Genomic DNA, 19,579 nt, shown 5'->3' with positions numbered 1-19,579 from the left:
AGTGTTGAGCATTTGCAGGTTAACACATCAACAGCAAGGAAACCTGCAATTATTAGTTAGAGCTGCTGGAACAAATGGATGACTTACAATAAAAAAGAGGCAAATTATCGAGGATCTTTGCTGTACTACACAACTGCTTCTTGCACAGGCAGATATCACTGCACATAATTCTGGAAGGGGTTGTCCATGTGTTCGTGCAGAGTACTTTAAATGGGCATCCACCAAGGTAGGTATAAGCACCTTCCAAGCACTATGGAGGTTTTTGGACGCCTTGTTTGGTAAGAGACGGTGCCCAGGGTCCTCGCACACCATGTCTGTAGGGCAAGGTGCTCCTGGGTCAGACTGGTCTACAAATATCACATGGTCATCCAAGTCAGTGTCATGGACATAATCCATGGTGTTGTCAATGTAACTAGTGTTGTCAATGTTCATCAGAACTTCAGATTGAGGAGGTGTAGAGCTAGGATTGGGGGTTTCAGTAGCTAGTACTGGTGGACTCATGAGTGCAGTCATTTGATCAAGGAGACACTTATGCTTGACATCAATGCCGGGAATGCAAACAAAAGTCTGAGCTTTCTTAGGGTCTCGAGATTTCTCAGGGCTCATAAATTGGAGACTGAGCCCTGAAGATGTTGGCTGAGCACCATGCGTATTGCAGGCAGGAGGCATGTGGTAGGACTGAGTACTAGGCAGAACTAAAAAAAAAAACACTTGTGTGAACGAAGTACTGCCAGGCACTGAGAGCTAGTGCTGCCATGGTCCGGTCCAGAACCATGGTTCAAACCTGACCAATGGTCTGGTTCTAGAAAGTCCGGTCCACTGCGACACCATTGAACCTGACCGAACCAAAGTATGGTTCTCGGTCTGTGTTGCCTGGGATGGTTCTCCATCAGTTCTGAATGGTTCTGAACGGTTCCGAACCTCATGTGAGTCGGTGATATTTCCATTCTACAATGTGTAAGGATTACCAATCGTTTGATGCCGGAAATAGCCGTTTCAATGCTTACCTTAACCACCATCAGTGCATTGCCAGCCTCGGTCAGCACGGACCTCAACTCTCCATCAGCGCCTCATGATTATCGACCCTCAGCTCTCCATTCTTGTCACTCTCACCTCACTCAGTTCACCGCTTCCAAATCTGTCAAAACCACTATGCAACTCTCGTCATTTCGTTAATACCATACACGTTTATATTTGTACTCGCTCAGTCCTTTTGTACTCTCTTTCCTTTCTGTCTACTCTACCCTGTCAGGAGCGACACCACTCCCTTCAGCGCTCGTTGTCACATAATCGATTCAGCATAGCTATACCCAACCCTTAGTATTTCGAAGTATAAAAGTAGCCCATGTACACTCACTACCACAGGCAATCATACCAGTCTCCCAGTCTCAGTCTCGCACTCGTTATCTAAATCGCATCGCTATATCCATTGTTTATCGTCTCACACTCGTCTCGATCATTATCGCATAACATTCATTAACACTAACTAGTTCTACAGCATTTCAGCATCGCACTAGCGGTCTCCACACCCCTTTGAACTTGCAGCGAGAGCCACTTAGGTTCTTTCATTGCAGTATCCGACACTTGCTCAGATTGTGCACGATTATCTTGCCATTCCGGGGAGGGCAGTTCCATCTGAGCAAGCATTCTCTAGCGGGGGCATCACATCTACCATCCGTCGTAATTCACTGGCGCCATCCACCTTTTCTGCGCTACAACTCCTGAAGGCAGCATACAAGTATGGTCATGTTTCAGCAGAGTCAGCTGCATTGGCTAAACTGTCAGAGCTCCTTCCAGATGTATAGAATTTCACTGTACATCTTATTTTCACAAATATGATCTATGTTTTGGTCCGGTTCACGTTCGAACCTTGAGAGAACCGGACGCGACCATTCTGAACTGTTCTTGTTGGTCCGGTTCTGTGTTCAACAATATGCCCTGGACCGGACGCAGGTTCAGTTTGTGGTTCTTGCTCACCCCTCACTGAACCGAACCACGGCAGCACTACTGAGAGCATCGCCTAGCAGGTGCACCATGGAGGATATTGAGATGCTCAAGGACATATCAATGAGGATTGTGACCATCGTAGAGAATGTAATATGTATCCTGGAAGAGCTGCGATGAATCAGCGAGGGTCCCAGGAGGCGCTGCAGAGGAAGCAAGGTATATTTGGTGGTACTATAAATAGAACATCACTGAGGCTAGGTCTACGAGATAGGGTTTCATCCAACATCTTACTGACCTTTAATACTACCGAGAAGTAATGCCTGAGGTGTAATTATGACAGCATAGCCTGACTTGTCTCCCCTCACCTCCACAGCTCCACTCAATCAGGCCCATATGAAAATCAACAAAGAAAGAGAACCTGAATCCCGGCCGGCCAAGGGCACCAGGGACCACCTTGGCAAGGACTCTGTGAAGAGGAAGAAGTGAAGGATGCCACACATCCTGGAGGGGAGTATGTGGCGCGCATGCCTACCCAAAGGAAGGTCTCAGAGGATCGAAGATAGAATGGTCTAGGCCCAGTAACTCGTCGTTCCTGGGCCTGTAAGTTAAGTTTTCGTATAATATGTTTTTCCTTTATTTTCAGGCTTGGTACGCTTCGACGGTACATAAGGTCGTGTTATTGTACTTAGCCCTCAGAATCACAACTACGATTGTATCGGGTTAACATTGCGCGAGATCGTATTCTACTTGTGCCGCCGTCTAAAGTCTAACCAACTTCTACCTGCCGTCACAACGTACGAGAGTGACATCGATAGTTGTATCTTGACAGAACATCCCTCTTAAAGTACTGCCTGAAGTAAGTTTTACCAGTCCATCTATCAACAACTTGCCTCATGGATATTAAGCTAGTCACCAGTCTAATTGTTTGGGTTATGGACAATTTCGTATAACAAACACCGGTCAGTGAATGAAATTCATTGGAACAACTGTCAATCTAAGTGCTTCGAAGATGTAAGATAATTAGAGGAGCTCCATGTATGATGTAGAGTTGTCGGACCTCCGAGGGAACTAGTACTTGTAGGTATGATATCGACAAGAGACGCAACAAAAGACTCAGGGAGACGTTACGACTTAACCTATTTGTAAGACCGCTGCCGTTGTATGCGGTCGTTGGAGGAGAATCTGGCAGAATGGACAGGACCCGAGCCGAATGGGACAGGGTTGAACTTCACGGGGCGAGGGCGGGGTCGAGGTCGAGGTGTGTCAGATTTGCCCAGGTCTCTGCTAACCGTCGCCTTTGCGGAAGAGGACATCAGACCCGAATTTCTCTTGGTGAAGGTGTCATAAAACGATGAGGTGCGGTGAACGTGCGGGGGCCGTTGCTCCTCATGCTCCACAGCCAAGTGGCTGTCATGGTCGCCGCCGTCATTCCATTCGTGGCTGCCGCTATCATTCCAGTCCATCGCACAGTCAGGAGCAGTCGATGCCTCCTCGGCACTGCAGCGCAAGCGGCCACCCTGGACGCCCGCAAGCTGCTCTAACTGAGCATCGAGAGTTGGACTACGACCAGTGGATGGATGGTGCGAGTGCGTGCGTGGGGATAGAGATGGAGATGGAGGGGAAGGAAGACTGGGAGAAGAACGCTGAGGGGAGCGAGAAGGTGACTCAGAGAGTGATGGATCGCCGTGATCGCCCCTGAACCCTATTACTGTCGAGTTGTCCTCGCCCGCAAGCTGCTCTGACTGAGCATCGGGAGTTGGACTACTACGACCAGTGGATGGATGGTGCGAGTGCGTGCGTGGGGATGGAGATGGAGATGGAGATGGAGATGGAGGGGAAGGAAGACTGGGAGAAGAACGCTGAGGGGAGCGAGAAGGTGACTCAGAGAGTGATGGATCGCCGTGATCGCCCCTGAACCCTATTACTGTCGAGTTGTCCTCGCCCGCAAGCTGCTCTGACTGAGCATCGGGAGTTGGACTACTACGACCAGTAGATGGATGGTGCGAGTGCGTGCGTGGGGATAGAGATGGAGATGGAGGGGAAGGAAGACTGGGAGAAGAACGCTGAGGGGAGCGAGAAGGTGACTTAGAGAGTGATGGATCGCCGTGATCGCCCCTGAACCCTATTACTGTCGAGTTGTCCTCGCCCGCAAGCTGCTCTGACTGAGCATTGGGAGTTGGACTACGACCAGTGGATGGATGGTGCGGGTGCGTGCGTGGGGATGGAGCTGGAGATGGAGGGGAAGGAAGACTGGGAGAAGAAGGCTGAGGGGAGCGAGAAGGTGACTCAGAGAGTGATGAATCGCCGTGATTGCCCCTGAACTCTATTACTGCCGACTTGTCCTTGGGTGCAGACGGTAGGGAGAGTGATTGAGTTCCACCCTCCAACTGGAGCGGTACTATAGCCTTGCTGGTTGTACGAGTCGCCTCCTCGCTTATGATGACAGGCGGTGATGGCTGCACACCCTTGCGCCGTTTGCGCGAGGTGCCCTCAAACTCATCATCTGTGTCGACCGTCAAGGACATTTCCTCACTTCCCTTACCCTTACCCTTACCCTTGCGCTTCGTGGCTGGTCTAGCAAGGAGTGCGGTCTTGATGGTGGCTTTGGTACGAACCTTCTTTTTGCTAGTTTTATTCCTTCCGACAGGTTCGGGGTCGACGTCCATAGGGTCGCTATCGTCAGCGGAGTCATCTGATAGACCAACAGAGATTAAATCTCCCATGGCGTCATCATCACCATCAAAAATGCCTCCTACAGAGACGCTCTTTAGTCAAGCCCTAGGCAGACACGGCAGACACTTACGGAATTCCTTAGGAGCACCGACAAATTCATCATGCATCGCGCCCTTCGAGAATGAGATGTTATTGAGAAAGACATCTGCTGTCTTCAGGGCAATGGCTCGGTAAATGTGCACATCTTTAGCCTGAGGATGACGGTAGATCCGCCCACGTAACTGTCGGTCGTCCTGTTCTGACCAAAGGGTATCCTATCACGATGATCAACAACATTTAGTACACGAGCGCTTATAATAATGTGCCCACCATGACTATCATTATATTAGCGCAGGCCAAATTTAACCCTATCATGCCTACACCTGATAAAATCAAGATGCGCGCTCCTTTGGGCCGTGCAGATGACCTAAACTCATCTAAAATGCCCTTGCGTTTCCTCATAGGGGTCTGGCCATTAAGTTCTAGCGCATGTATCCCATGAAGGTCCAAAATCTGGAAGGTGGTATTGAGCCAAAAGGTTGTATAAGTGAAGCATGGAACATACATCCACGATGGCCTGATTAGAAGTGACGAAAGCCGAAAATACTACAATCCGATCCGGCTCATCTGGGTTGGTATTGCCAGCCGTTAATGCTGGGTTAGGAACCAGGTTGCGACCGCTCTCATCCATCATCAATGGCTGGCGACCGTCAGATTCCAGATGGTACTTAAGAAGTTTAGCCAGAACGTCCAACTTCATACTTTTGGTATCAGGGCTGGTATGCCATTCCTCCAGGGATTTCGGTTTTGTCCACGACCGTTCCTCAGTTGGGTTCATATGCGGATGAAGAACGGACCGTCGAAATTCAACATAGAAATTCTGCGCAGCAAGAATTCGGTGCTCAGATGACAGCCCCACGACGCGCCAGGAGCAATAAACCTCACCTTGCTCATCCCCACAATGGGACAGTCATCCAGATATCCCCGTGCAATACGCCTCAGATTGTCCATCTCCCAATCAAGCAGCTTTATTTTCAAGCTATGGTCATGATATGGAGGGAGGCCCAGGATCTTTTTACCTGTGTTGTCAGTGGAGTCCAGGGTACGAAGGATAATGGAAGGGGAGAACCACTCTCGCATCCGACCCATCCATTGTTTCATTGCGGGTAGGTATTCTTCTTCGGCAGCCTCGGGATTGTAATTGCCCACAAAGACAGCTCGCAGTATCGATCCCTCAACTCCCGCCTCTCTCTGCGCTTTGCGATCTCTCCGCTGGGCCGCTGCTAATTCTCGGTTCATAGCCTTGAGCTGTGTTGTATCCTTGAATCGCTGAAGGCCAAGCAGCTGACCCATAATCCAAAGGTCCTGGCGTCCATCAAAGGCGACGTCAGCTACTATGTCAATATGGCATTAGGCTGGCTTACCGAGGGTTTTGTGGTGACCGGCGTCGCGGTCATGGCAACCATTGAGTGAGACCTTTCTTGAAGTCCTCGAGCTGCGACGTGAACTTTGTTGTATTTGCGGGCACAGTGAGCTTCGTCGAAGAACGTTACATTGTATTCTCGACCGAATAGGGTATTAGGACTTGTCCGTTCAAAGCGAGGGCTAGCCATCGGCTGCCCGTAGCTGTCCCTATCGCCTTCGATGAAAACGGTGGCTGCATCGTCGTGCGCCGCCTACCCAACAACACAGTCATGTTATATTCCGCTAGTCACCCACAGTAGGCACTTACATTTGTCGTAGTCAGGATGATGCGTCTTATTGGAGGTTGCTGGCATTTGGACCAAGCTATCGTCCACCACTGTGACCGTGCTGTATATTTGCCCGTGTAGGGAAGAACGTCGAACGTCGCTCGCCTTAGATACCGTTGTATTTCACTCATCCATTGATGTTGCAAGTTGGGAGGACTCATGATCACGGCAGGCAAATCTGGGATGTTGCCCCCGGTCTTCTTGTAGGCCCGTTGAGCTTTGACGCAAACATTAGCGCATGCAGCGGTTCTGGGCGCCAAACGCATTGCTTACCAAATTTGCCAGGGAACTTTCCGTGTTTCCTGTAATGTTCCCTGTAGTGCGCCAGGCATGCGATCAACCCGACAGCTTGCATGGTTTTTCCAACGCCAACGCCATCCATCAACATCACCGGTTCACCTTCCAATACCCTGTCAATCAACCGCAAAATGCCGACTAGCTGGTGCCACCGAGGCGACAGGATCTGAGCCGGACTCGTCGGATTATCAAGCCATAGCTGACCTTCTTCGCTCCAAGGGTCAATGGCGGCGTCAGGATCAGATCGTGTCTGGAAAAAGGGGAGTCTCTTCTCTGACAAGCCCAGCTGCTCCCAGAGGTCATCCTGGCTGCACTTGTCGTATTCCTCTACGCCACTCTTCCAGTCGCTCACATCAATATTATCCTTGAAGTCTATCACCACCTCATCACCTTCAAGGGGTACCATCGCAGCCAGTGTGGTTTCAATCAAAAGTTCGAGCTCCTTGACCTCCTCTTCGGTGGCCAGTTTGTCAAGCGCCTCCCGAAGAGATTTAGGCAACCCTAAATAACGCCTTCAGTTACTACGTACATGTCAGTCGAATATTGACCCACTCACGTCCTATGGATTCTGCCTTTATGGGATCTTTCTTGGCAGCGGCCAGCATGGCACTGACTTGTTCACGACGCGCATTGAGTTTCTCGGCCGTTTCCTGGTCCTTGAATGCACTGAGAATTGTAACCAATGATTCCAGTTTCTTCAGGTAGGTGCGGATCCTGACCAAGGTAGGTTTTGAATTTGCGGCTGTGAGGGCTGCATTACGGTTAGCACCCCGCCATAACTGACTAGTCTGCACCGCCTACCTTGCCATTGCTCTTCAGCTTCTCGAGCCTTCTTCTCGATACTGTTGGCCTGCCTTTTGATAACCTTCCGATATCTGCTCCACGTCAATACCAACACCATGGTGATAAACGTCATGATGGTTGGCATAACGAAGGATCCGTCAATGAATGCATCGTCACCGAACAATGCATCCGCCAATTTGATAGCAACCGCCTGCTTCACCTGTGCAGCTTCCATCGTCGGGAACTAAATACATGACTGTATCATATTATGTGGTAAACGGATTGGCACATAACTCACATCATCCGCGGTCTTGCAGTTCATCCTTGCCATGACATCGTGTGGCTCGCAACCGCTTTCTTGCAAGATATGGTCGACCAGTTTATTGATCTTCCATTTGGCCCATGATGCTTTAACCCAGGCGTTCCAAGAGGAACGACCTTCATGGTCATTGTCCTTCCATTTCAATGCATAGTGTTCCGCAGGATCCTCAGCCGTCTTACAATTGTTCATGAAGGCTTCGACTGCCTGAGCCTTGCCCACTGTCCATTCAGCGACATGGGTTACTGCAGCAGTCACACCTCCACCATGGTCATACGTCCAAGGGTCGCCAAGAACGTGTGTTAGAGACTGCCATACCGGATTGGACCATGGCAGCGCTGGATCGGCGATCCAGAGTTGGATCAAAGCAAGAGGGAGTGGGATAGCTGGCATTTTGGGCAGTGGGCTGGATTATGAGCGTCTGAGCATCGATAGCCTCTTTTATTACTCTCCTTAAAACACATCCCACGAGGCCACTATTCGGTACGTACATGATGGCAGTCTCCGCCAGATCCGGCAAAATTGCAATCCAGTTTAGCATTGGCGACAACAGCATGATCAGCGCCAGGCGCTAAGCGTGTTGAGTTGGGGCAGCCAAGTCAAATATGCATTGCCAGTGGCATCCTTTACCAAGGCGTCGGTTTGGTTTGTTGCTCTGCTCCTCTCAACTTGCATTGTTTTGAATATGCATGAGCCATGTAGTCTTCGAAAGCAACATTGAATAAGCGAAGTACCGTGGTGACAAGTTCATGCCAGTGAACATGAAATTTTTCACTTGGCGCGCCGCATATGGCAGCCACGCGACGCCGCCTCGAAAACCCATAAAATATTCATACTACCCAAGACATCGCAACATGCTATGTTCAATGTCCATAACATTCATCTCGCGAGTCGGCTCATCTGGGGATAGTACAAACGACGTGCCCGTGCACTCCATGCTGGTCAACTTGAAGCATTCATCCCTTACCTTACGTTACATTTGTTAGCGTTTATTTCAGCCATTCGACCTATTACATCATCAGTAATGCCACTTAACCCAATTAAAATCGTTTATCCTGGCTCGCTTGCACCTTTCTTTTTGCGGTGAGATTCCTCACTTCAGACTATATTGCTAGTCTATGTAGTCTATTGGGTGTCACTTGATACAACTGAGAATATTCTCGCAATCTAACGAACACCGACTTTCAGCTCATCGACATCCTTCATTTCCAGAACCCAGACTGATACACCGATCTGCTTTTTGTCAGTAGATACAATATGGCAGGCATATCGGGCTCGCTGTTTGAGGATCCCGTTAACCCACGACATGTCCTCTCCTCCACAGCCCATAACCTCGTGTTTGACCACTAACACAACATCATAGAACAGTGAACCGAAGGCCGCAAATGTTCAATCGACGAACCCTGTATGGTACAGAGATAGTCCGAGAATATCATTAGCCTTCACACCAATTTCAGCCAGTGACAAGAGCCAGTATAAGTGCAAAAAATCGACAGCATATGCGATCGAATTACGGATATCAAGATCCAACCGGGAATGGGGATAGTGGACTAGCGCCGGCGACGAGACGGAAGAGATCCAGCGTTGACACCTGCGAAACGATGGACAGAGAGAACAAAATTAGAGAAATGCGTACCCATCGTTAGCCCGCTGACGGGTTCCAAAACAGTGCTACCGCTGACGACACAACAGTTCGTGTGTACCGCTTAGTGCGTGCCTCGGGGTCAGGTAATCAGCATAGGACACCTTTTGGTAGCACCTGACTCGTCAGCTGCCGCTGATTCGTCACATTCGAGATCGTGCCCGGATAAGAAGATGCCTGTCGCATGAGAGAATTTCTACGGGTGAGTCGATGGCAGAGTATAATATGTAGTTACATAGTGTGATGAGCCAGACATTGAGCATTATTTCCCGTGCACGTACACTTCCTAGTTAGTGAAAATCGTAGAAAGCACATTTCCACGAACAGCGGCCTTCAGCATGAGGGAAGGGTGGACACTAGGAATGGGTGAGAAGGAAAGATGTACGAGATGTGCAGAAACCGTTCACCGAAAGGCTCATCCCACAAAGTTTTTCAACGAGTTCTTCATCTGCAAATGGGTGATTGAGCCCCCTGCTCCCCACCTTCATGATATAAAAAGTACCTTGTGATTGAGATGCTCGATGCGAACTACATCTTTCTTCGGCGTAACACTCGCTTTGCTTTGGCTTCAGACCTACTCTTCATCTTTTGAAACTTCCCAGACGCCTGCAGCAAATTCTACTCAGTCTGTTTTGGAGTAAGACGACCGAACTCACAGAGGATAGTTTCTCGTTTGCTTCTTCCGTCGCTTCAGCTCGGATAGCTTTAACCTCTGCAGCTGTTAAGCTAGTTCCACCTCCTCGTGCATTAGGTTGCTCTGTATATCCGTTAACCTGTCTTTCGCAAGTTTATTTTTTTTGACATTGCGGGATGAGTTATCTTTTCAGGCTATAGCACGTTTCTGGCCCGCCATGCTCTTGATAAATGCTCGGATTGGTGGGCGTCGGCACCGCAGCACGCATGCTCTGACCATCCAACACGCAATGGAGGGGAAACCTATTGATACCATCCCTACAGCTGCGATTTTTGGTGTGAGTTGCAACTCGCCCGTAGTACCAGCTGTTGAGCGACTCCAAGAAATTACAAGCAGCTGATTATGTCAGCATTTTCCATCCACCGTGACTTCATCGTACTCGCAAACTTATGGGTCGGAGTCTCTCTTTGTCCCTGATGACATTATATCAAGTAAGTCATATCTTCTGGTGCGATTCTGAGAATCCAATTTCACCTTGCTCCAGAACCGTGTCGGCTACCAAAATAGGACGCCAAGGCTACCGAGAGACAAAAGTGCGGGATAAATGTACTGGAAAAGAAGGTATGATGGTCCAGGTCTCCCTTCCTCGGATCAAAGCGGATGCCATCTCTCGCCGACAATTTATGAACGCTTGGGAGAGGGAGCCTCCGACTGCTGCTCACACGATGTTCTTTCCGCGCCTCATTCCCATCCTGAATCATGGGATCGTTTTTTGCCGCGCTTGGTGTGGTTTATATATCTCCTCGAACCAAAACAAAAAAATGCACTGCACTGATGACTGGCACCACTTATGATTGGCGATCATGAATGGCCGACATATATGTAATTTTTCGACGGAGACGAAGAGACGATCCGAATCTCGCTAAAGTGCCAGAGACACCAAGTACTTGGAGCCTCAGATCTGATGACGAGCACGACTTACCTTTGACCTTTGACAACATTGTAGTGTCTTGCATGACGAAGGCTTCGTTGCTTGATCATGAAGGTCACCTACGTACTAGTGGCATATATAGTACCACATGTGCAGAATATGGGCGAATAGACTCTGCATGGTGATAAGCCAGTGTCCTACAGAAAGGCTTTCCTCGCACCTTGTTTTCGGATGCGGGCCATGTCTCGAATAGTTCCTGGAGGCCAGAATAATGTGGGCCTAGAAACTTGAGTGGTTTTGGAACGGAAGTCATGGACGACGTAGATGTTCTTATGAGTGTGTGGAGCGTTTCAAGAGCAGGACGGTACAGATGTGTGTTTAATTCCTGCTGCTAATTTAATTACATGTTCTACCTTGATCGTCAGTGGCACGCACCTTTAACTGGTCAATGAACATCCCCAGCTCAGATTTTAGCTGTGCATCCTCTTTCGACTAGCAAACATAAGTCGAACTAACGTTGACTTCGCTGATGTGATTAACACTCACTAGTTCCTCCTCCTCGTCCTTCACACCACTTGTTTCGGTGTCTAACTTCTTGTCCTCTTCTTGCTTTTTCTCCTCTGAATCCTTTTGAAGGAACCGCAATCCCTGCTGCTGTCATTCTGTCATCGCTCGTGGATGTCTCTAAGATGGTAGTAAGTCTCGACGCATGTCGGCCCTCGGGGACGCGTCACACACATCTTGTTTTGGATAACGGTGGCATTACGTTTAATTCCACTGTCACGTTATACTGCTCAGCGAATGTTGTACCGTCAACCTTTTTGCAAACAGCCGTAAGCAAAGCAAAAACGGTTATTCAGATAACGTTTTAACGTTTTAACACTGAAGGTCGGTACTAAAGTGTGAATATTAGTAATACGTAATGAATGTGAGTGTATGAGTCCGCGATGTAGGGCAAAGAATATGCACCAAAGGTCAGCACTAAAGTGTGAGTATGTAATGAACGCTCGCATCGATCAATGTAAAGTCCATGATGTGGACAGTCTAATCATCCCCCTCGGAGCCCGCCTCGTCCTCATCGCTCTCGTCAGGCTGAGGAAATGTGCGCAGGGTGACTAGTTTCCTCTGGAACCGTGGATTTATTCCGATCGCTGGGCCCGCTTGTTCTGAGTCTCGTCTCACGGGAGGAAGCATCTTCCATGCTCTACCGGGCACTGCTGAGGTCAGCCACATACGGTCAGTCTGAGTGTATGGCACCCATGCCAGGGTGTCGAATTCCTTCCGGAGTGCACGTCTGAGCCTGGGCAGGGTTGCGGGTTCGATTTTCTGTACAAGAGAGATGTAACGCTTGAAGTAAGTGCATTTCTTGAAATTCTGACGATCCTCCACTCTAGCTTTAGCACCTTTTTTGACAGTAGAAGTGGGAAAAAAACGATCAAAGTGCATATTCCACTGTTCCGGTGTGCATACGCGGTATTGCGCTTGATGGAAAGGAAGTGCGGTGGTCTGTAGCAGTGCCGGCCACGATAGTTCGCTGCGCATTTGGACAGGAATGGATAGGTATGATCCGTTATGCTTGCCTTTGTGGTTAGGCGCTTCCTCGATGATATCTACGATGAGTTGCTCGTAAATCCTTGCGGCATCTTCATTGATCGTATGTTCGCTTTCCTCCTCGTGCTCTTCCCCATGAAGGTCTTCTTCGTCGCCTCCGTTTGCAAGATGGATGTCCACGTCCCTGCCTGCCAAACGAACGGGAGGTTTGAAACGGACGCCAACAATCTGAGTGCCAAGGCGCAGGCGCTGTCGATCTGGCTCTCTGATGTCATCGACATCACGGGTCTTACGCTTACGATTGTTCGTTCGTTCCGCGTTAGGGAGAGATTTACCGTGTGGAACTATGATCCAAGTGAAGGAGGATTTGATCTCGGACATGGACTGCGCCTGATAGATCCGAGTCATGGACTTCGAGTCAAATGTGCGCTGTAGAGGCAGTCGAAGGAATGCCCGGGTCAAGTGCGGATTGAGGACGATGTCACAGATGAAGTACGTGCCGCTGTCATATAGAATGGGCATAGTTGAGGCGTCTTCATCCTCGTCGCCGGGATCTTCGAGTACCTGTTGGCAGGCGGTCTCGATCAACTTCTCCCATCCAAATCCCTCAGCAGGACGGGTGAAGCAGGCGTTGAGCATATAGATGCATACAGCACCGAGTGCCAATGTAGCGTCCATAGAACGTGCCCTGACATCCGCTTTGGACAAATTCACGAGAACCAGACGAATGGCAGCGAGACGATAATATACAAAATACCTGGGAAGACATATTGGCTCAGGGATGGAACCAAATGACATGCAAATGCCCACTTACCACCACACTCTTCTATCGACCGCGATAACCCAACGTCGGACGAGGTCCTCTGGGAGAGTAGGAAGCCAGTTCAAGGCTTTATCTAGCGGAACCCGAATCTCGAGGCGGGCGCAGCCATCGCGGCCGGCGACCGGCCCGTCGCCAGTGCACTCAAAAAAAACATCGCTGATAACATCCAAGTCCGATATAATCTTCTCCTGCGTCTTCTTCTCGAGAAGCTCCTTGGCTCGACGCCGCCGGAACACTCCAGGGTTCAACGAATACGTCACGTTTTTCTCTGTGCAATATGCCTGCACATACGAAATACCATCTGCGCCCGTGACACCAGAGGTAGTTGCGCGAAAGCCGGCAAACTCTTTGATCTGTAGATGGCGATCAAAGTGGAACGCTGCTTTGTTATTCGTCAAGCGATCTATGCGGCCAGGGCCCGCGCCAGGCATGAGGTAATTAAGCACTTCTCGGTGAGAAGACTCGCGCCAGGTGACGACGTGCCCAGGTAGACCAATAGTCAGCGCAACATCCACATGCCACTGTCGAGGATCCAGGTCTTCATCATCAACATGCTCGAATACGTCGTCGAGAGCCAAACGTCTCGCAACCGCATCGTCCCCATCGTGCATAGCGGCATTCTTCTTACCCCTCAGCTCGTGAACATAATACGCATCCTTGAACGCAGGTTTCTCCTCACCGAGTCTTGTCAACAAGGGGACTGCAATATGGTGCAAAACGCGCCAAGGCACGTCAACAGAGTTGAGTGCGATAGAGCCGGTAAGGGTCCGAGAATGAGTTAACGCGATATTATAAGATGTCGGCCACCGGTCTCTAGAGTCAGGTAGGTGTTCCAACATTAATGGACGAAGACATTTGTCATATATCAGAGCGAAGTCTTCTTGAGATAATCCGACCCAGGAGGGGTCTTCAGACGCTGCGGCGTAAAGTCTAGGGAAAAAAATCCTGACAACGTGTCTTTGTTCGACTTTGCCCAAAGGGACGTTCGGAATTCTGTGCATGGGGACTTGAATCTGAGCACCCTGATTTAATATGGTCAGTATCCATAGTAACTATCACCACTGGAGTTCAAACATGTCTTACCTCGGCATTGTATGCGCGACTCTTGACGTGATTGTCCTTGGTTAGTGTCTCCCTGAAAGGGGGGACAGGCCAAATTGATAAGGCTGTTGTATAAGGCAACGAACGCGACACTCCAATGACCGAGTCGATGTCACGAGTGATAGTGCTTTCGGGTCGAGGAGGAATGGGAGCGATGCCTTGCTGGGCATTCAGGCGGATCTGGCACCGGTCGACCTCCTCGTCTGCCTCCGGCCCAACCCTACCTGCCAACGCGAAACGAATAAAATCAACTTCCGACTGAAGGCCGTCATGCGCACGAGTGAACATGTCCTGTGATTGACCAACGAAGTCTTCCATGGTGAGTTGAACAGGGTCATCGAGCTCGTCTGGGTATTCCATTCCGAGACTCGTTGTAATGACAGTGATTGTTTGATAAATGGGGCAAAGAACGTGCAGCAGCTACAGATGTAGAGATCGAGAGAAGGGGAGGGGGCGCAATGAAGACAACTCTCATTGTGGCTCTGTGCTCTGGGTTTTAAGTTAGTCGCGGCTGCACATCGTCCGGGTTTGACGTACTTAGCTTATCATGTAGTCCCCCCCTCGTGTGCACGGAGATTAAATGCAAACTGAATTGAGGTTAGAAAAGGCCTGGTACATCGCCGTCGTCTTGGAAGGTTGCATTCAGTACTTGAAGCGAGATCTGAATGAATACATACATGTCGCCGAGTGCTAGTAGGTCCGGTGCCAAATTTGTACTTCGTCGCATCGTTTAAGCGCGCCAAGTATTATTGATCTGATAGTAGGCCCTATTGTTACGTTAGCATATTAGAGCCTTTCCGAGCGACAAGTGAGAGCGCTTACCAGTCGCTTCGTGTCTGCTGAAGCTGACGAACAGATCGTAACTTAACTTAGACAAAAATTTGTGATAGAACGAACGAAACCTCAAACTGAGCGAGCGAGCGCCTATAGTCACGCCCATAAACCCTGAGGCCTGAACCCTGACAGCTTATGTCACTCGCTTAGTAAGCACTCTACCAAATTAACTTGGCTACACAAAACAAAGCTCCCGCCCGATGTCGATTTCACCAACTCCAATGGGTTAGTTAGTTAGTTTGAACGTTAACAGTCTGACAATTATATTCAATATTCAACCATCGTTCATCGATCCCCGTCATCCCGACAGTTTACACATAACTAACTAACTAACTTAACTTACTTGCATTGCAATTGGGGGGCTTTCAGTATCGCCACTTCCATTCGGTGTTGTGTACAAAACGTTCTTGAAGTCAGCGGACTCATTTGCGAATGTGGGCTTCCCAGACGGCTGCATTGCGTGGAAGAATATTTTTTTATGTAATTATATAAGCTCCTTGCCATTCTGTGTCTAAACATATACGTATACAATATTCATTTCGCGATGTTTTCACGGCAGGAAAATTCGGTTTGTCAAGCCCCTGCGCGTGCTGTCATTCACGTCAATGCGACCCCAAAAATTCCAACTCGCTTCTCAGCCGCTGAATTGTCGGAAGAGTCACGGCGCGCGCGCACATCTGCGATCAGCTGCACATGTGGTACTATATTTGCCACTAGTACATAGGTGACCTTCATGATCAAGCAACGAAGCCTTCGTCATGCAAGACACTACAATGTTGTCAAAGGTCAAAGGTAAGTCGTGCTCATCATCAGATCTGAGGCTCCAAGCACTACTTGGTGTCTCTGGCACTTTAGCGAGATTCGGATCGTCTCTTCGTCTCCGTCGAAAAATTACATATATGTCGACCATTCATGATCGCCAATCATCATTCAATGGTGCCACAAGCGCTCAGCACGTGGAGAACCATGATCCCGGCAGTTTACGTGTCCTTGGCTCCGTCGGTGGGCCGAAGCCTGGAACAGGTATAACGAACATGTTGGCAAGAAGCAGTGCGCTATCGTTGACATGTTCTGGTAAGTGCATTCACGAAGTATCCACGACCTTGCTCAATATCGTCTTCAAGGGAAACTGAGACTGGATCGATCGTCGTCACCCCACTCGGACTCTGGTGCGATTGAGACTAGGCCTGGTGCTGCAACTGTTCCCTTCTTCGGTATTGAGCCTGCTATTCTGGACCCTGTTAGTGGAAAGGTACTCAAATTAATGCATGTCGTTCAATTATGATATTGACAAAGTTCGCAGGAATTAGAAGGAAGCAATGTCGAGGGAGCTCTCGTCATTAAGCAACCTTGGCCTTAAATTTCCCGTTCTGCATACAACGACCACAGCCGTTACCTGGAGACGTACATGAAGCCATACGCTGGAGTTTTTTTACACGGGAGACGACGCTGCACACCATGAACATGGCTACGTTATGGTGAGGACGTCCATTGGAAGATGTCCCGCCTGTAATGACCATTCTGTAGATATTATCACTTCAGACACACCAGGGAATTCACGTACCACCGGTCAAACCCGGACGATGTGCAGCCGCGACCAATAATTAAATTAGCAGCAGGAATTAAACACACATCTGTACCGTCCTGCTCTTGAAACGCTCCACACACTCATAAGAACATCTACGTCGTCCATGACTTCCGTTCCAAAACCACTCAAGTTTCTAGGCCCACATTATTCTGGCCTCCAGGAACTATTCGAGACATGGCCCGCATCCGAAAACAAGGTGCGAGGAAAGCCTTTCTGTAGGACTCTGGCTTATCATCATGCAGAGTCTATTCGCCCATATTCTCTCTGTTCTCGCTATGACATACTCCGATACTGAATCACGAGGAACCCTCCGCTACCGTATTCTTTCTGCATCTCTCCTCCCTCCTACATCCAAAATCTCTGAACCAGGTTCTTGGGGGCACGAATGCGCCCGTCATATTACTGTTGAACTAGGAGGGGAGTATACCATCCGTCAAGAGGGTGAAGAAGCAGTCCCCCTACCAGTATCAGAGGCTGATTCAGGCGCGCCTAAATCAAAGCCCGCTCCGGTCCCTCCTCCCGAGGATGTCACTTTCTTGCGCACGATACACAAGATCTACCTTCGATTCTCGAAATTCCCCGAAGCTCTCAGTGTCGCGATCCGCCTTAATGACGCTGCACTCATCCGACAAGGCGTCAATGCCTCTGAGAACCCGTAAGTCGCGTCAGATGCACATTGATATTTGCTCAGGGTAATGAAGAAGCAGCTTGCTTTTCTTCTTGCGCGTCCACAAATTCCCATCGAATGGCTGAAAGCGTCTGCTTCAGAAGACGCAGACGCAGATGATGAATACCCAGAAGACATCCCAAAGTGCCTAAGCACCACACAGCTCAGTAGACACTTGAAGGAGTTCGGAAAAGAGGTGGGCGTCGCAGATCCGAAGAGCCTTGAAGATGTACACAAGAGTCATCTTGAGACTACGAGTACGTTCCACTTTTTGTACTTCTGTCTCCGCTCGTTAGCAAGGCATAGCTCCCATCCCTCCTCGACCCGAAAGCACTATCACTCGTGACATCGACTCGGTCATTGGAGTGTCGCGTTCGTTGCCTGATGTCAGGGCACGTTCTCTGGATGATACGTTGGCGCTTGGCGCTGTATGCGTTTACATGCTCAATGCCTGCTTCACCGGCCCCGCTGAGGACTTTGGATGGGAGAGGCTGACTGTCCCAAAATCGCTGGAGCCACGTCGTGGAAGCAATGTGTACGTATCCCCTGCTGGTGCTCCTGGGGCACCATCCAGTCATGCACCAGCGGGTGGTTATGCTCCACCTCCTGGGCCGCCTCCTCAAGGAGGATCGGGCCGAGGTGCTGCGAGTGATTATTACAATGGGCCTTCGCCAGGTATGATTAGACTGTCAAGTATCGCCTCCCTTTAATTAATGGCGAAGTAGGTCAATCAGCACAGTCATACTCGCACACCCCAGATAACGCAGCCGCTTATGGCGATTCCCCTAACCCACCTCGCTACCAAGTCAAAGCCCTCGGGCGGGCTCGACGAAGAGAATTACAAGTCTAATTTCTCTGCTCACGCTCACGCTTATGGGTAGGTTCTTCCTAATGAATGCCCTATCGAGTTGAGCTAAATTGAATGTCATATATTGTAGTTCCGGCCATGATGACAAGCCGATGGCGAATGATGCTACAGGCGCAGCTGCCGCTGTCGAGGCGCGGAAGATCGCAGCTGCAAATAACCAGTCGGGCGACAGGCCGCAGAAAGGAGGTAGACCACAGGGTGGATTCCATCCCGACGCGGACGCTCCACATGCGAGACCATCTGCCGGCCTTTCTTCTGGTGCGCAGCATCCATCAGCTTCGCCATCTTCGTAGTCGATATGCTCAATCCTGCAGATTGCCCTGACGATGACCCAGGCAGGCAAGCTTTTCGACAAGAGGCAGTCAAGGAAAGTCGCAAGGTGAGTTTTTTCCACCTGATATATCATCACTTGCGCTAATGACGTGCTACCCATAGCTATGCAATCAGCTTCGGCGACTGCGATGCGCTCGATGGGAGAGTACAAGTCGACGGGTAAAGTAAACATGGAGCCAGGGGAGATGCAGAAGCTTATGGGGCTGGCGATGTCGCTATTCTGAAGTGAAAAGGTAACATTGATGCGGCACAGAATTTGTAATTGATCTTGCGGTCATGTATTTACAATTCGAAGACATTTGGTACGGTCTCTACGCGGTTTTTAAGCATCTGAATATGCACGACGAGCTTCATGTTTTACATAGTCGTTGGTCTCTTGCTTGGTGGAATGCTCGTCCAATCACCATGGTTGCGAGCACAATTTAGTTGTTCTGGAGTGTATGTGCTGAGGACGGAAGCCTGAATAACTGGTCATCGCGCTGTTTTAAGACTGCCAGAAAATTGTGTATAAGGGCATGATTTGTTGTCACCCTGTGATGCGGCTGTGCCGCAATAGGGGCACGCGCTTATGTCAGCGTTCCACAAGAGTCTTAGAGCTTGCCCTTTCACTTCACCGTGTCAACCACTATAGCGCCCCTGTCTGACAAAACCAGATGAGTTCGCCCTGGAAAGCGCACTCTGTGCCTTCATTGTGTACATACGCACTTCATCATGCTTCGCGCTTCTCAACGCACTCCATCGCGCTTCAATGCACTTCAACGCACCTCATCGCGCTTAAGCGCACTTTCACATTGCTGT

At 49.6% G+C, this 19,579-nt stretch overlaps 4 protein-coding genes across 4 annotated transcripts; 2 read left to right on the top strand and 2 right to left on the bottom strand.

Moving 5' to 3' along the window:
* Positions 1 to 3,083: 3,083 nt before the first annotated feature.
* Positions 3,084 to 8,221, bottom strand: DFJ58DRAFT_872240 (P-loop containing nucleoside triphosphate hydrolase protein; the record flags this gene model as incomplete). The annotated part of the gene is made up of 11 exons (XM_041394346.1): positions 7,789 to 8,221; positions 7,509 to 7,734; positions 7,264 to 7,458; positions 6,684 to 7,208; positions 6,392 to 6,627; positions 6,084 to 6,335; positions 5,605 to 6,024; positions 5,225 to 5,539; positions 4,990 to 5,172; positions 4,751 to 4,934; positions 3,084 to 4,699 (listed from the first exon to the last, which is right to left on the bottom strand). The coding sequence occupies exons 1-11, from the start codon at positions 8,200 to 8,202 to the stop codon at positions 3,084 to 3,086; spliced, it is 4,566 nt and encodes a 1,521-aa protein (XP_041246022.1). The 5' UTR covers positions 8,203 to 8,221.
* A 3,839-nt stretch (positions 8,222 to 12,060) lies between these two features.
* Positions 12,061 to 14,851, bottom strand: DFJ58DRAFT_657457 (uncharacterized protein; the record flags this gene model as incomplete). Its single annotated transcript, XM_041381982.1, has 3 exons — positions 12,061 to 12,522; positions 13,837 to 14,412; positions 14,474 to 14,851. The coding sequence occupies 3 exons, from the start codon at positions 14,849 to 14,851 to the stop codon at positions 12,061 to 12,063; spliced, it is 1,416 nt and encodes a 471-aa protein (XP_041246021.1).
* Positions 14,852 to 16,224: 1,373 nt separating this feature from the next.
* Positions 16,225 to 16,685, top strand: DFJ58DRAFT_725679 (uncharacterized protein; the record flags this gene model as incomplete). The annotated part of the gene is made up of 3 exons (XM_041385270.1): positions 16,225 to 16,399; positions 16,450 to 16,577; positions 16,629 to 16,685. The coding sequence occupies 3 exons, from the start codon at positions 16,225 to 16,227 to the stop codon at positions 16,683 to 16,685; spliced, it is 360 nt and encodes a 119-aa protein (XP_041246020.1).
* Positions 16,686 to 16,944: 259 nt separating this feature from the next.
* Positions 16,945 to 17,926, top strand: DFJ58DRAFT_657418 (26S proteasome regulatory subunit rpn-1; the record flags this gene model as incomplete). The annotated part of the gene is made up of 3 exons (XM_041381975.1): positions 16,945 to 17,109; positions 17,156 to 17,568; positions 17,605 to 17,926. Coding segments are annotated over 3 exons (900 nt in total), but the record flags the coding sequence as incomplete, so codon positions are not given.
* Between the last annotated feature and the right edge of the window lie 1,653 nt (positions 17,927 to 19,579).

This window comes from Suillus subalutaceus (genome assembly GCF_016647625.1).
Source record: "Suillus subalutaceus strain FC151 chromosome Unknown DFJ58scaffold_29, whole genome shotgun sequence".
Lineage (NCBI taxonomy): Eukaryota > Fungi > Basidiomycota > Agaricomycetes > Boletales > Suillaceae > Suillus > Suillus subalutaceus.
Note: the sequence above shows the minus strand (reverse complement) of the source record. Positions and strands in the feature narration are given on the sequence as shown.